The 17,084-nt window shown below is 37.4% G+C and overlaps 1 protein-coding gene across 1 annotated transcript in view; it reads right to left on the bottom strand.

The window, feature by feature from the left end:
• The window catches only part of IQUB (IQ motif and ubiquitin domain containing), a gene marked incomplete at its 5' end in the record, with an annotated part of 43,095 nt that extends 26,717 nt beyond the window's left edge, over positions 1-16,378 (bottom strand). Inside the window, 6 exons of the mRNA XM_083366023.1 lie at positions 6,084-6,294; positions 11,953-12,108; positions 12,596-12,771; positions 12,851-13,014; positions 14,153-14,291; positions 15,748-16,378. Coding sequence (XP_083222149.1) covers positions 6,084-6,294; positions 11,953-12,108; positions 12,596-12,771; positions 12,851-13,014; positions 14,153-14,291; positions 15,748-16,378 — 1,477 coding nt within the window. The remainder of the gene's footprint in view (positions 1-6,083; positions 6,295-11,952; positions 12,109-12,595; positions 12,772-12,850; positions 13,015-14,152; positions 14,292-15,747) is intronic.
• Positions 16,379-17,084: the final 706 nt, after the last annotated feature.

Genomic DNA, 17,084 nt, shown 5'->3' with positions numbered 1-17,084 from the left:
TTCCAGGTCAGCGTAATTTAGAACAGTGCAGTAATTATAACCAAATGTTAAAGGCTAATAAGCAATTTTACTTCACCTTTTGAGACCTTTGCTAAAGAGCTTTTCAAAACTTCGTTTGCTATAAAATAGCAAAACAGCATTTTATGTATTTATTTTTAGATTTATATCCTGTCTTTTAGGAGTTTAAGGTGACCTACATAACATTCCGTTCTCCCATTTTACCCACTACAGCTACCTTGTGTGATAGGATGGCCTGAAAATAAATGACTGGCTCAAAGTCATTTGAATTTTTATGGCTGACCTCATCTTCCCTATTGCCAGTCCAGCATCGTACTACAAAGCCCATTAAAGAAATGACAAAATTTTTCAAAATGTGAATCCTACGATCATGACTCCAAATTGTTATTCTTTTCCTTTCTAAAAGGAAGTTTGGACAAAGTTACACAAGACATTTTATGATACAATGACCAAAGCACCTATCCTGAACTGTGTATGAATCAAAGATTTATGAAGATTTATGGGGAAAAAACAAGCTTGTAATAATAAAAATGTTGTCCACAAAATGGCCATAGTTGTCTGTATTTGTGATAATCTCATTAGTGTTCTACCTTACAAACTAGGAAAAGGTTGAAACAATTTCTGATATTAAATACTTCTCCTTTTTTAGGAATATTTTATCCTTTATTACAATGTTTTTTAAAAAATACTGTGCTACTAATGTATTACTCATTTAAATAAAAACATAAATCTAAAAAAAAATCTTTAAAGATCCACAACTTGTGTTAAAATATAAAACACATCATTAAAAATGAAGGTCACATTTTGGGAATTTGCATATAAAAAGCCTGCGCCAAAGTCATTTAGATGCTGAAGGACAAAAGCGTACGGATTTCTGTAACTTTCCTGGTCAATTTTAAGAGCTTTATACATTAGCAATGTGAACTTAAACATGATTATAAAAGTGTTGTATATTTTTCCCTATATTACTGTGGGGGGAAGGAGTAATAAGACAGAATTTTATTTTGTATTCCCTATTATTTTCTATCAGCCTTAGGATACATTAAACTGTCAAAAAGTTGAGTATTCTTCTTCCTCAATTCATTTCCCCAAAGTGCACCAAAGACCAAAAATATAAATATATTACAATCCAATGATAAGAAGTTTGCACTTCTAATTACAGGCCTTTTTAAATGTTAAAAAGTAAAATGTTAGCTCTTCAAACGTATCATAAGCTTTGTGATTCTTACTTATAGCAATTCTCTTCCTTGCTACAACCATACAAATACTTCTAAAGTAGCTATGTTACTAAACAGTTCCCTAAACTGTTGTAAACTTTATATATCAGAATTATTAGGTTACATTTCTTTAACCGTTGATGGCCAATTTTTATATAAATAGATAGATAGACAGACAGACAGACAGACAGACAGATAGATATTATATTTATATTTACATTTATTAAACTTATATACCGCCCTTCTCCCATAGGGCCCAGGGCGGCTCACAAGGCAATTAAAACAATATTACAATACAAAAATTAATAGCAATTAAAATAGATTAAATTTTCCTTGATTAAAATCTAAACCCGTATATCTCTGATTAAAAACCCAATTACGTTAAGTTAAAAAATTAAAAAATCCTCAGTCCTGGCCGAAAAGCTCAAAGAGCCAGGTCTTCAGGTCCCGGCGGAACGAACGAAAATCCAGATAGAGAGATGATAGATAGATAGATAGATAAATAGATAGATAGATAGATAGATAGATAGATAGATAGATAGATAGATAGATAGATAGATAGATATTCTATAATTCTGTCTTGAATTTGTTTCTTACTTGCAAGGTGAGAAGGACATGGACTGCTCTGCCAGAGACAGAAAAATATCTCAGGCTATATATTTGTATGTCTCTCTCATTAATGGTAATTCTTAGAGTAATGGTAGTTCTTTGGAATAAGAGAAAGCAGAATTTCCTGATCTATTGTCTGATCCAAACCACATACCCAATCTTTTTGTGGTACTTGTATTGTGATGTTTTTTACCTTTGCGGTACCAGGGTGCACATGGCCTGTGTATGACGCATCTGGCCCGCGGGACACCAGTTTGACACCCCTGCCATTCACCAAATTCACCAACCACAACATTTTAAAACAAATAAGCTGAAAAAGAAACAGAATCTAGATCTGCCAATCTGTCTTACAAGTACACTAAGTGATATTCTGGATAAGCTTATCATCCTCAGATCTTACATACAACCATGATAAACACAGTTCAGCACTGTTCCTATCCTCCTTATCAGTGGATTCATTTCTGATGCTCTGGACAAGGTTTTATAACCATCACATATGCGGAAATAAGAGGTGAGCTGTGACTGATTAATCATGCATCTATTTTGCTTGAAAGAAGTAACAAAAAACAAATCGAGGTTACAACCAGCCATTCATCCATTAACAAAACAGCTAAATTATTCACTGTAAAAGATGGGTAATTGGCAAATTGATAGTTTGTTTACACTAAGCAATGCTACATCATAATATATAGTGCTAAATTTTAACAACCAAGTTGGCATTCAGTTGATGGTATCTGACAGCCTATTATGAATTTATTTTTTCTGCTATCAGCACACAACAATGATGAGGTATTAATGATGTCAGGCAGATTATGTAACAAAGCAAAATATAAACTGTGCAAAGACTCTTACAAACCACTTTTTATTTCTCTTCCCAGAACCATGTGGATTATTGTTGTTGTTGTTGTTAGTCGCGAAGTCGTGTCCGACCCATCGTGACCCCATGTACAATGTTCCTCCAGGCCTTCCTGTCCTCTACCATCTTCTGGAGTCCATTTATTATTAATAAATTATTAAATTATGGGATTTAATACACAAAGAGCTGAAATCCAGTACTGGAAGTTTTTCAAAGGTATCCAAGCAGAGATGGACTGTAAAAATTGGACTGAATGCACTATCCTTTTGCCAGCCTTATAGAATGGGCCAAGTATAGGTGGTACCTTGCTCAATAGTAGTAACTGTGAGAGGGATCTCAGAGTCTTAGTGGACAATCACTTCAATATGAGCCAGCAGTGTGCTGCAGCTGCCAAAAAAGCCAACACAGTGCTAGCCTGCATTAACAGAGGGATAGAATCAAGATCAAGTGAAGTACTAATACCACTTTACAATGCTTTGGTAAGGCCACACCTGGAATACTGCATCCAGTTTTGGTCACCACGATGTAAAAAAGATGTCGAGACTCTAGGAAGAATACAGAGAAGAGCAACAAAGATGAATGGGGGACTGGAGGCTAAAACATATAGGGAACGGTTGCTGGAATTGGGTATGTGTAGTATAATGAAGAGAAGGGTGAGGGGTGACATGATAGCAGTGTTCCAATATCTCAGGGGCTGCCACAAAGAAGAGGGAGTCAAGCTATTCTCCAAAGCACCTGAAAGCAGGACAAGAAGCAACGGATGGAAACTAATGAAGCAACCTAGAACTGAGAAACTTCCTAACAGTTAAAACAATTAACCAGTGGAACAACCTGCCTCCAGAAGTGGTCAATGCTCCAACACTGGAAGTTTTTAAGAAGAGCCACTTGTCTGAAATGGTATAGGGTTTCCTGCCTGAGCAGGGGGTTGGACTAGATGACCTCCAAGGTCCCTTCCAATTTATGATGATGATGATGTTGATGATGTCAAGAAACAAGAAGGAAGATAATAAAGACAATATAAGTAATATTGGCTACAGTAACAGAATCTTAAAGCTTGAGAGCTTTTTGTCTTTCTTTCACTTTTCTACAGCCCTTAAGACACAAGGTAGTAATCCTGACCTTCTCATTCCTTTCCAAGCAAAGTTTCCCACAGTTATGGCATATTTTCTTCAAGGCCCTCTCCATGCTGTTTTATCTATTTTCAAAAGTATCAAGACCATAATTCTTACGTGATTTTGAGCTTTTAAAAATATTAATTTCAAAAATATGTTTATTAAAATTCCATTTTCAACTAAAGACTGAACCATTATTTTTCTTTAACCAAGTGACAAACAGATCTGTTATCTTCTTTAAATATCAATGAATTGCTACATGCTTGAAGCATCACTAGTATAAATTATCAGGGTCCACATGAGAATAGCAGTCACAAAGAAAAATAATCAATGCTGTTTATGAGGAAATAAATTTTAAAAAACTGACTTCTATTACTTCTGTTACTTACTTCTATTAAGGTAACAAGTGCTTTCTTTAATTTAATTCTTTCTTATTTGAAGATAAAACAATGAAGTCACTTATTGAGGAAGCATCCAGAAAATAATGAATAAAAACAATAGCAAGCAATCTGAAACAGCACAATTCAACAACAGTTTATTTCAAGACTGATGTACTGGGCTCAATAGCTACTATTATGTAATCAACAGTTTACACATCCCCACCCCTTGCACTTTGAAGAAACAGGATAGAAATAATATTGACACTTTTGAACTTTGGAATTAGAGAAGACTCTTGAGAATACCATGCACAATCAAGAAAACTGACCAATAGAATGTAGAATAAAACAATCCAGAATTCTCACTTGAAAAACATATGACAGGGTTCAAATTATTATGTTTTAGACACACGATGCAAAGATCCCGATCCTTAAGAAGATCATAATGCTGGAAAGAGGGAAGGAAAGAGGAAAAGAGGGCAATCAGCAGCAAGGAGAATGGATCCGATTAGACCAGTAATGGTGCACTTTTGGAAGATCTAAAGGATCAGATTGGGGACAGATGACTATGAAGATGGTCTATCCATATGAACAATAGGAGCTTTAATTTATGGCATTCACACACTCAATCAAAGCAGTCTATAGTTTACTTATATCCAGTCTGATATCTACAAATAGTGCTAAGAAAGAGTGATAGAAATTCACAATGACACTTTTTTTCAGACTACTTCAGTACACTTTTGGATAACACCTAAAAACAGAGCAATTGTTTTCATAACCAGATCAATATTTTTCTAATTTGAGAAGATGAATGGTAGGTAACTGTTAATTAAATTATCATTTCAAGGGAATGGTCTTCTAATTCCAGGGAATGTACAGAAGTGGATATTTTCCATTTTTCTTGTATTAGTTTTTAAATATACCTCTGAAACGCTAGCAAAAGGCATTTCAGATGATTAATACATTCAAAGACATTCAAGTACACTTTTAACTTCCTAAAAGATGAGTTCTTTAAAAGAGAACAGATAAATTATGCCTCAACATAATATACAAGGAAACAGAATCTCAGTATAGAAGAATCAACATCACCCAAAATGTTGCAGTCATTTAAGCCAATGGTAAACTAATTCAGAAGAATCATATTCCTTAAGGAAACGAAGAAACTATTTTTTTTAAAAAGGCAGCTTCCCTACCTCTATAGTAACCCAACACATCAAGTAGAGGTTTCTGCTAAAGTTAGTTTTATATTGTACTGGTTTTATATTGGAAGCACTAAAATATGATTCTTCTTCAATTATAAATGTTTTCATTTAAAACTTTCTCTCTTATAACTGCCACTCTTCTTGGCATAAGTACCTAGACCATCTCTGAATATAATAGCTGAAAATAGATAGTTTACAGAAACTGGAATATGTCTTCTAAAGAATGTGCAAATGGATCTGGCCTACACAAATCTGGAAGACCAACAAGTGATAACAAAGATCTAGTGTTTACTGTTTGCCTTTGGCATCAAGACACGATTGGAGGGATTTGACAATTTCCAGATCTGGCAAACCTAATTATAACTAATTCTAGGTTTACAGCTAATACCAGTTATCCCTTCTTTTTCTTGAATTAAGTTACTTAAGTAATAATATGTCTTTTAAAACAGATACTTTGTGAGCAACAATGTAGACATAAAGAAGGGAAGTGAATTCAGTAAGGCTTGGATAACAGCTAAAATACTAAAAAGATGCTGAATACTGAAACTTTGCTGATCTGCATGAAATATCCCAGTGTAACTGGGGCTTCTCAACAGTGGCTACAGTTGATACTGTATTTACAGTGATAAATTGTTGAAAAAAAACTGAGAGTTTGTGTTTACTTATTGGCAATGAAGAGATTGGATACTTACATTCTAAGGCATGATAAAGTAATTCAAAATCATCCTTTGTTTTAGGATACATTCTTCGATTATACTCCCTTAGCAATTTTTCTTCCCTCTCTCTCTGTTTTCTTAGTTCTTCTTGCCTTTCCCATTCCAGTCTCAATCTTAACTGTTCTTTTAGTTTGTTTACCAATTGAATAGCTAGCCATCGTCGATAATAGGTTTGGATTACGATGATCTACACACAGGGAGAAGAAACAAAGGGCAATTAATGTCTATGGAAAGTATAAAGTTCTGTAATATTTCTATGAAAACAGTGATTTTGTCAATCAAGCAGTTCATGCGGTGGTGGGATTCAAATATGTGAACAACCGGTTCTCTGTGTGGATGCTGCTTCTGGAAGTCCATTCTGGGCCTGGGCAACAAAAAATTAGCTACCGGTTCTGCCAAAGTGGTACAAACAGGCTGAATCCCACCACTAAATTCATGTCACACTAGCAAATTTTAAGTATTTTTCTCTAGAAAGAGTCTTAACCACCAGCAGAATCTGAATGGCCACCAGGCAAAGTGTTGGGTTGTCATGCAAAGTGCTTCAAGAGTTAAAATCTTTACTTTAGAAAATCTTCAATTCATTTTTGATGCAAACTATGATTCAAAAATATCAAAACTGTTCTCCCATTATCTAGCACTGGAAAACCAGATATTTAATGGTACTAAAAATTTTCTTCATTTTTATGAGAAGGGGATAGTTGTTCATAAAAGTTTGAACAATAATAGGGAATGCAGCATGCCAAAGTTCATAAAAAAATCTGTTCAGAAATTTTAAAATTATCAGTATCTTGGTGTTCATAAGCTTGCTTCTTCTGCAAAATTTTCTTGCCAAATTAGATAATAGTGCCTCTAATTCATCTTTAACATACTGTTCCTTAAAATTTCAGAACGTTCTTGCATTCAACCAAAAAAAAAAGCTTTCAATGAAGCTATATGCTATGATCGATTAACAGCAGATCCTATCTCCTCCCCATCCTGTTCCCACCTCCCCTTCTTTTAATTGGGCTGCAGTTTTTGGCTTTTTGGATTAACTTCTTTATGTTTTTAGTTTAAATAATTTTTACCTTTTATGACTGTAAGCCACCTAGAATTACCCTGAGGTAAGATGGGAGGCCTATAAATTTTACATAAAATATTTTGTAAATAAGGCAAAAAAAATAAGTTTTGAGTTTTCAGACTACACTCTTTTACAATCTGCAGAGCTCATTCCGATTTAAGAATGGATGTATTAAACAACTACATTAACACTAAAACAAAAACAAAAAAAATTGCCCTCCCCTTTTCCGGCATAGCTGCTATAGTTTCAACCAATTATCAACTTGGGACCAGAACCCTGAAAATTTTTCAATCAAAACAGGAAGATATGAATCCAGTCCCAACTTGGGTAAGTTAAAGTCTATCCCAATTTGCCTCTGATTTGGGCATCATCCTGAGCCAGAACATGATTGTTACTAGATTAGTGAAATGGTAGGGGAAAATACTACTGCCATTTATTAAAATAAATTCTCAACTCTGTGAAAATTTGGTTACAATCTGATCTTTAGTAAAACCAGTGCTTTTTTTGTAAAAGAAAAAGGTGCCGGAACTTACACATGTCAGCAAGGAAACTTCCCCTTCTCCCTTCCTCCCCCCCCCCCGACTGAGATGGTGGTTTTTGAGGTCCGTATCATCTATGGGGTACTGTTTTGCGCCTGAAGACCTCCCCCCCTCTCTTGGAGTTTTAAGACTGGGGAGTGATATGGCGGTCCGAATTAATCGCCACCTGTTAACAGCTGATCAGTGCTGGTTGTGGAGTTGATGGGAGTTCTCTGAGCAGTGATCAAGGTTTGCCTGCTGTTTTACTGCGCGTCTCAGCTGTCGTCTCAGCTGGCGGCGCTTCAGCCAGCACAGTATATGCCGCAGCGAAGAGACTTCTCCCTCCTTCCTCCAACTGAGGTGGTTGTGATTCTTAGGTCCTGGATCATCTGTTGGAGTGCTGTTTTGTGCCGTGGAGACCTCCCCCTCTTTCGGAGTTGCAAGACAGTGTGGGATACAGTGGCTAGGAACCAACTCTGCTGCCTCGGAACAGCCGACCGGCGCCCCTCTCTTTCTTGGTTACGGAGTGTTAGCTGCAACTTTAAGAATTATTGTTGGCCAAGGATGGACCTGACAGACCTGGGACTTGACTGCAGTGAGAGGGCAGAACAATTAACTATCAATCCACCCCCTGATGTGAGAGATCAGCTGAGGTGGATTTATCACGGTTGTCTTTAGCCAAGTTTTGCCCAGATTAATCTGCCAATTGTTGTGAGAGAACTGTTATGGCTTTTATATCTGCAGCCAGCTCGGGTGAGAGTAGAGCTGGCTTGGTTTGGCTTGGCTTGGCTTGGATGGGCTTGGCTTAATGGTTTTTTGTTTTGCCGCCCTGACTTGACAACGTCAACAATATTCTTTAACATCTTTATTTTTAACTATCCAGCTGCCTACAAATAGCCCAATGTGGACATTCTGGCACATGGCCCGCTTATACTACTCTATTGCGAACTTATATGCCCTCAAGAGAGTTCCTGCCAACTGGGTACGACCTGCCGCCTTGTGCTCTATCTCCCTTGAGGACGGGCCCAATTGTTGGGACCCTGAGAGGTGGTTGGGCATACATAGGGGCTGCTGGTTGAAGTATATTAAAAAGCCGCTACTATGTTTTTTAGCCGGTTGTTTTAGGGGGTTAGGGAGGGGGGTGAATGATAGGGGTGGGAGGGATAAGGGTATTTTATCAACCGGCTGTCAGTCCAGGCCGGAGATGGTTCCCGTCGAGACGAGCTTGGGGTTAGGGATTTCTGGTTCCTCCAGCTATTTTGAATAACTATCGTCTGGTCTCCAACCTTCGCTTTTTAGCGAAGGTTGTTGAGAGTGTGGTGGCGCATCAGCTTCCTCTGTTCCTGGAGGAAACTGATTATCTTGACCCGTACCAATTGGGTTTCAGGCCCGGGTACAGCACAGAGACGGCATTGGTCGCGCTAATGAATGATCTCTGGCGGGCTCGGGACAGGGGTTGTTCCTCTGTCCTAGTCCTATTAGATCTCTCAGCAGCTTTTGATACCATCGACCATGGTATCCTGCTGCGACGTCTCAGGGGGTTGGGAGTGGGGGGCACTGTTTTACGGTGGTTTTCCTCCTACCTCTTGGGCCGTTCACAGTCAGTGTTGATGGGAGGGCAGAGATCTGCCCCGAAGTCTCTCATTTGTGGAGTTCTTCAGGGGTCGATCCTCTCTCCCCTCCTGTTCAATATCTATATGAAGCTGCTGGCTGAGATCATTCGTGGTTTGGGGGTGGGGTATCATCAGTATGCCGATGATACCCAACTTTTTCTTTCCACCCCAAACCAACTTAGTGATGCCCTTGACATGACATCCCGTTGCCTGGAGGCGGTTCGGGTTTGGATGGGGAGAAACAGACTCTGACTCAATCCTGCCAAGACTGAGTGGCTGTGCGTACAGGCATCTCGAGTGAATCATTCTATTCCATCTTTAATGATGGGGGGGTGAGGTGTTACCACCGTCGATAGGGCTCGCAACTTGGGTGTCCTCCTGGACTTGCGGCTCAGTTTTGAAGATCATATAGGAGCCGTGACCAGGGGGTCTTTTGCCCAGGTTCGCCTGGTGCGCCAGTTGCGGCCCTATCTGGACCGAGATGCCTTGTGCACAGTCACTCATGCACTTGTGACCTCCCGGTTAGACTACTGCAACGCTCTCTACATGGGGCTGCCCTTGAGGACCACTCATAGGCTTCAGCTGGTGTAGAATGCAGCCGCACGAGTTATGATGGGGGCTTCCCGATACTCCCATGTAACACCTCTTCTCCACGAGCTGCATTGGCTTCCGGTTGTCCTCCGGGTGAGATTCAAGGTGCTGGTGATGACCTATAAAGCCCTAAATGGCTTGGGTCTGGGATATCTGAGGGAACACCTGCTGCCGGCATCAAGTTCCCTTCGTCCTGTGCGCTCCCACAGGGAGGGCCTTCTCAGGGTGCCACTGGCAAAGGATTGCCAGCGGGCGACACCCAGGGGGAGGGCCTTCTCTGTGGGTGCGCCTGCCCTTTGGAACTAGTTACCCGTAGAGCTCAGGACTGCCCCTGATTTTCGTTCGTTCCGCCGGGACCTGAAGACCTGGCTCTTTGAGCTTTCCAGCCAGGACTGAGAATTCTTAATTTTTAACTTATTGTAATTGGGTTTTTTAATCAGAGTTATAGGAATTTTAGATTTTCAATCAAGGATAATTTAATCTATTTTAATTGTTATTAACTTTTGTATTGTAATATTGTTTTAATTGCCTTGTGAACCTCCCTGGGTCCTACGGGAGAAGGGCGGTATATAAGTTCAATAAATAAATAAATAAATAAATAAATAAATAAATAAATAAATAAATAAAATCTGCCTTGCATACCCTACAAGGTTCCATCCAAAAAAGGTGCTGGAACTCCGTTCTGAGCGTTCTATGAGAAAAAAAGCCCTGAATAAAACCCTTACTATGTTCAGTGACACTTAATTTATGGAAGAATTGCAGGTTTAAGGAGGGGGCACTGGAAATTCTTGTATATTTGAACTGCTATCATTGTTATATATGTGAATGCCTCTTGTGCTAAAGTAGAACATCTGCAACATAAGAGATCCTAAATGGCAGCATCTTAATTAATAAGTACCTCACTAACATAAAGGAAATACAAATAAATATTTCAGAGGCAGAAAATATGAAATAAATTTAAATCTATCATAATGCTGTAGAAAAAGTTTTGAACATTTTCTGATCACTTTAATCTTATGTAGTACTGAAAATAAATCCTAATAAATCCTAAAGACCAGTTTAAGAATCAGTGAAAGCTTGAGATGTTCTGCTGGGAATACAAACAAAACTATCAGTTGCTTTAATTGGGCTTTCCAAATTCTTTGACAAATAAATAAAATTGTCCATAACAAATACTTTCAAATGTAGCTCTCTACTTCTCAGACTATTTAAACAAAAATGTGTATTAATAAGAATTTGAATTTGTTCTGAAATGCAAGATTCAAATTATACATGTTAAGTTTCACATGTCTGAAACACACTGCAATCTCAAAGACACAGATATACAGAAACACTCAGGAGTATGATACATCTGCTGCCGGCATCAAGCTCCCTGCGCCCTGTGTGTTCCCACAGAGAGGGCCTCCTCAGGGTGCCACCGGTCAGAGAATGCCGACTGGTGGCCCCCAGGGGGAGATCCTTCTCTGTGGGCGCCCCGGAGCTATGGAACCAGTTACCGGTTGAGCTCCGGACGGCGCCCGATCTGCGCTCCTTTCGCCGCGATCTGAAAACATACTTGTTCGAGCAAGCCGGCCTGGCCTGAGGGGGGTTTGGTGGGGTTTTTTTTTATTTTTATTGGGGTTTTTACTATGTATCTATTGTATTTTAATCAGGCATGCATTTAATTATCTTTTAGTTTTTGTAAATTTCTGTGTTTTATTCTTGCCCTGTACACCGCCCTGAGTCCTCCGGGAGAAGGGCGGTATAGAAATATTAATAAATTAAATTAAATTAAAAATCAAACTGAGGGAAAGTAGGAGGCATGCTGTTCCTTTAACCAACGCATATAACTTGCTTAACTAATTAGAGTTAGTTTGCAATAATCCTGGTCTTATTTGGAGCTAAGCTATTTATAAGAATATTTCAAGTGACAATAAAAATGGAGTCCTTGTGGAATCAGTGATATACAAATGTGAGTGATAAATTGAGTTTATAAACCCCACTTAGATTAAGGGCTTTAATCACAGGAAAGTATGCAAAACTGCAATCTTTTTTGATGATAATTATTCAGTTGACTGTATACTTACCGCCTTAAGTCGTCGTGCATGATATTCTTCAGCTGTCACATATGGCTTTGGTTCTATAAGCTTATCAGTGACATTTGACACATAAACACCAATTTTTGTCATTTGTGTAGAAGTGGTATTTATGGTCTGTTGCAATTTCTTTCTTTCTACCACTGTCTAGAATTAAATAAAAGTATTAATTTTAAAAAGGTTAAGCATTTTTTGTATATATTAATTAAACTGAATTAAAAATTAATTTATGAATGCATTAAATTAACAAATATATAGAATTATAGAATGGAATTATTTAATTATCCTATTCTAATAGACTGGAACATATTTAACTTCCAGATCAGTTTTTCGGGCACATATCTCAGGGTCTTCATTCTTTATGAACATATCTGGCCTGGCTTACTGAACACTTTGCATTCTCTGTATAAATTTAATTAGATTGATCAAGAGCTAATTTTTGAATGCAATAATATATATATATATATATATATATATATATATATATATATATATATATATATATATATATATATATATATATAAAATTAAAGAATTAAATTATTTATTAATTTCTAATATACAGAAAAAGATTTAATTTCCAAATTAGTTTTTCTTGCACATATCTCAAGGTCTTCATTCTTTCTGAACATACCTGTGTTGACCTACAGAATTCTTCATATTCTTTGTCTAGACGTTTTTTGGGATCTGTCTGTGATCCTGCATTATGATATTCTGTGCCTGTTTCCTTATGTCTAAATCCACCCAAGAATGGTTTTTCAAATGTTGGTCTTTTAATTTCTATACATACATCCTGAAAAGTGTCTGGCTCTGTTCAGATAAAACAGCATTATTAAATTATAGCCAACACTGGGCAATTAAACAGACTATACATTTGATTGTTCTTTACCTGTTTGAACTTGAACCGTTATAACATCAGGCATATAGTATTCTTGCAGGAGTTTGTATGCATTGAGTGGAAAGTTTTCTTCATCTAATGAGTACATATCAAACTGTATTGTCCCATTAGGTTGCACACCAAGATTCCAGAGGGTTTCAAAATTTTCAACTATTCTCCCTAAAAAGACAATCAAAATTAGGTTTCACAATGAATTAAGAGGTCAATTATCTTTGTTTCTTTGATCATTTGAGGAATGTGACAAACCCAGAGAAAAGAGTAAGGAATGCCATTCTATGTAAGGCAACTTTCAGCCTTCTCAGGTAGATCAGACAGAAATCACAACCAGGTGAGCTAATTCTATCTTATTATAAGGCTACATAGAGAGAATTTTGCAAGTCAGATACCAACCTCCCAACATTTCTTTTACAGTCTGAAAAGTTAGACAGGGCCCATTCTGAGTTTCTTTGCCCATTATGCAGCTGAAGGGATGTCTTCTCTTATCTGATTGTTCCCTATGCAGCATCCGTCCACCGCTCCCTCCCATTGTGCTTCCAACATACTATTGCAGCAACTTAATTTCTTTAAAGGGGACGCGGTGGCTCAGTGGGTTAGGACACTGAGCTTGTCGACCAGAAGGTCGGCAGTTTGGCAGGTCTAATCCCGAGTGCCGCATAACAGAGTGAGCACCTGTTACTCGTCCCAGCTTCTGCCAACCTAGCAGTTCAAAAGCACGTAAAAATGCAAGTAGAAAAATAGGGACCACTACGGTGGGAAGGTAACAGCGTTCCATGCACCTTTGGCGTCTAGTCATGCTGGCCACATGACCATGGAGACATCCTCTGACAAGTGCTGGCTCTTCGGCTTTGAAACGGAGATGAGCACCGACCCCTAGAGTTGGAAACGACTAGCACGCATGTGTGGGGGAACCTTTACTTTTACTAATTTCTTTAAAAATGACTTAAGAATTACTTTTCTACCTCTTCCAGAAATACCTGCAGTAAAATAGCCTGGGGATTCTCAAACAATTATGTAAGAAGGAATGGGCAGTGAACGACAGCATAATTATACAATGAAAACAGAGTGCATAACAATTTGGGGAGTTTTCAGTACATTATATTCGGTCACCTTCAGAGTTTGAACAATGTCCAGTTGGTTGCATTTTTGTAAACTCAAGGATGTACTTTATGTACACATGGATTTCTGTTGTTATTCAGCAAACAAATAATTGCTTCTCTAAACACTGCAACCATATTTGGAGTCCTGTCTATATTTATATACATGAAAAAACACAGAACCCCCTCATATTGATACAAACCTAGTAACCTAATTTGTAAAACATCCAGTGGTATTTTTAATCGCTTTGCAAAGTACTGTTTGATTTGCTCCACATTTTGATTAATGTTAAAAGTCTTCGTGAAAATCTGGATATCGGGATGCAGCATGAATTCAACTGAAAAACAAATACATCAATCATTCTAATGGTTCTTCATTAATTTCATTATTAGTTTCTATTCAATTAGTAAGAATTAAATTTTGCTTGTGCACTTTTTCTTTTTTCTGTCTTCAAAACAATTAAAATCAATCATTTTTGTTAAGGCAAAAATTAAGTAATATTTATTTAATATTCATTTACATGATGCCCACCTGCAAATCAGCCCTGGTTGGTACGTATAAAACCAAATTAAATAGAAAAATGACAAAAATAGTGAAAACACAAAGTAAACATTTTTTAATCATGCAAACCAAACGTAGACCAAGCTCCATTAACATCCAGGCCCTCAGGTCTGAGAAAAGAATCACGACTTCTGAAAGGCCAACAAGATCAGGGCAGTCCTAACTTCCGGGAAAGGCTGTTCAGTACGGCCATAACAGAGAATGTATATTTCTTCCTGGGTTCCATAAAATGACGCTGTTTCATAGAAGGGGCCTGGAACACACCTATTTTATTGGATTAAATAGGATGGATAGAAACTATCAAAGTGATAATCCCTAAAGTATCCTCGAGCAAATTGAAAGTAACTTGTTCCTGGATAAATTGCTACTCCATAAATGTCCAGGAAAAGAAGCATTTCTTAAGCTGTCATACTATCTCTTGGAGAGACTCCAAAAATTTTGCAGCAACATGAGAATTCCTTAGAGTTGTAATGATTGAAGCTGCAAGTAGTTATAGAAGCAAATAAAATAAATCACTCGCCCACCTTCTTTGCCAGCTAAATGGAATTAGCTGTCTTCTGTAAACAACTGCAATAGCTAAACAGTAGTTTCTCTAGTTCTAAACTATTTATATTAACGAAGCTGGCAAGGGTATGCAGTGATTAGTTACATATTTGAACAGGAGCAGGGAGATATGGAATTATATGTTACCTGACATTAGAATTACTACATGACATGGCCCAGTGATTCACTCTCAACTTCAAGTAAATCGAAAGCTATTATTTGAACAAAAAGACGATGAAAGAAAAGCAAATTTCTTGGAATAAAATGGTATCAAAGCGTTTGATACTGTATTTCACTAGCATGATATACTGTATTACAACAGTCCATCTTTTTAGAAAATGTTATTAAAATAGTGAGAATTAATCAGTCATTATGAAACAGTGAGATGTGGGAAATATTAATTGTGGAGCATATAAAGGAAGAATTATTTATAAACACTTTTCCCAAACTAGTATTCTCTAAGTCAGGGGTATCAAACTTGCAACATCACGTGACGTATCGTGACATATCACGACTTTGTTGCCATTGCTGGCAATGCGGTGGGCGCGATTTCGCTGATACATCCGGCCCGTGGGCCAGCAGTTTAACACCCCTGCTCTAAGTTGTTCAGCCTGTAGTTGCTGAATTTACAGTGAGAAATTTAAGATGAGTTGGGGAAGACTAACTGCCATATCGAACATAATATATACCTGTTACAATAGCATTTTTTATCATTTCTGAAAGCTGAGCTGCCAAATTTGCCATGTTTATGTCTTCTGCAACAACAGCTGCCAAATCAGGATACTGTTCAGAAACACCTTCACTGGCACCTGTACTTTCAGATGTTGATGCATCCGTCTCAATTCTAGTTGGTTTAATTTCATGACCAAAATCTTTTGGAAAATCTTGGAGTTTTGCATTAAATTCTGTTTCTGCACTGTCCAACTCCAATGCCAATTCTTCAGCAGCAGCTACACCTCCAACTAGCTCTTCCTCTCCAACTGATTCCTTGTCTGTGGTTTGATCTATCCTCTGCAACAGCTCCTCAGCAATACCTGCATCCTGTACGGGTTCCTGCCTAATATTCAGGTTCTCAAATGTATCTGGCTCTCGTTCTATAGCAGCATCTTGCTCTTGCATTGGTTCATCAGCAATACCCAATTCTTGTGTTGTTGAATCTACGTTGTATTCCTGCTTTGAAGATAGACCTGTTTGCTCCTTTTCAGAATCTGTAACATCTGTAATTTCTTCTGTTTGTTTTTCTGTAGAAGTGTCTTCCATAACTTGATTTTCATTATCTACTGAAGCCAGATCAATTATCTCTTTTTCTGAATCAGCCATTTGCCTGAAAGGAGTAACATAAAAAGCAAAATGTACAGGAAACAAGATTTTAAATTTAAGCATATTGTTATTATGCGGTCTCAATTGACTGCCCTTGTACTCTTAGACAGACTATAAAACTAGTTGTAATTAAAAAAAAAAACCCTTCAGACCCAACACATCTGAACTTTATCGTTTTAACTAAAGACTTGTACATTTAAAGTTTAATATATTTAAGCCATTTAAATCACATTTTAACCACTTGAAATATAACTGATAATGCTTGCAATGTATTACCTTCCAAATATAATGGCCTGCAAATGATATCCAGCTAACATTCCCAAGAGCTCAACTTTTCTGGAGGTTATTTGCTTTGAAAACATTGATTTATAACTTTATATGTGTGCACGGTTTTCTTTCTTGCTCATTTCTTCTTTGAAACTCCAACAGTGTTTTAAATTAGAAACAAAAAGTAAAACTGCAGTATAAAGACTAAATTCTTTTTAAACCCATTTTTCATAAATAGCATCTATCGTTACATTAACATTAGTACATTTTAGAAAGGCAGTAGCAGAGCATTTTTTTACTTAATTTTTAATTTTGAATAATTGAAGAGGAATTTTAAAAAAAAAAACCTTTGAAAATATTATAGTATTAGGAAATATTTTAGAAAAACATCATGCCAGTTTATCATCATTTGACTCACCTGATTTCTTAGGAGATAATA

Source organism: Vipera ursinii (genome assembly GCF_947247035.1).
Source record: "Vipera ursinii genome assembly, chromosome: 6".
In the NCBI taxonomy this organism is placed as follows: Eukaryota; Metazoa; Chordata; class Lepidosauria; order Squamata; family Viperidae; genus Vipera; species Vipera ursinii.
The sequence above is the reverse complement of the archived record's forward strand: the minus strand, read 5'-3'. Positions and strand labels throughout refer to the sequence as shown.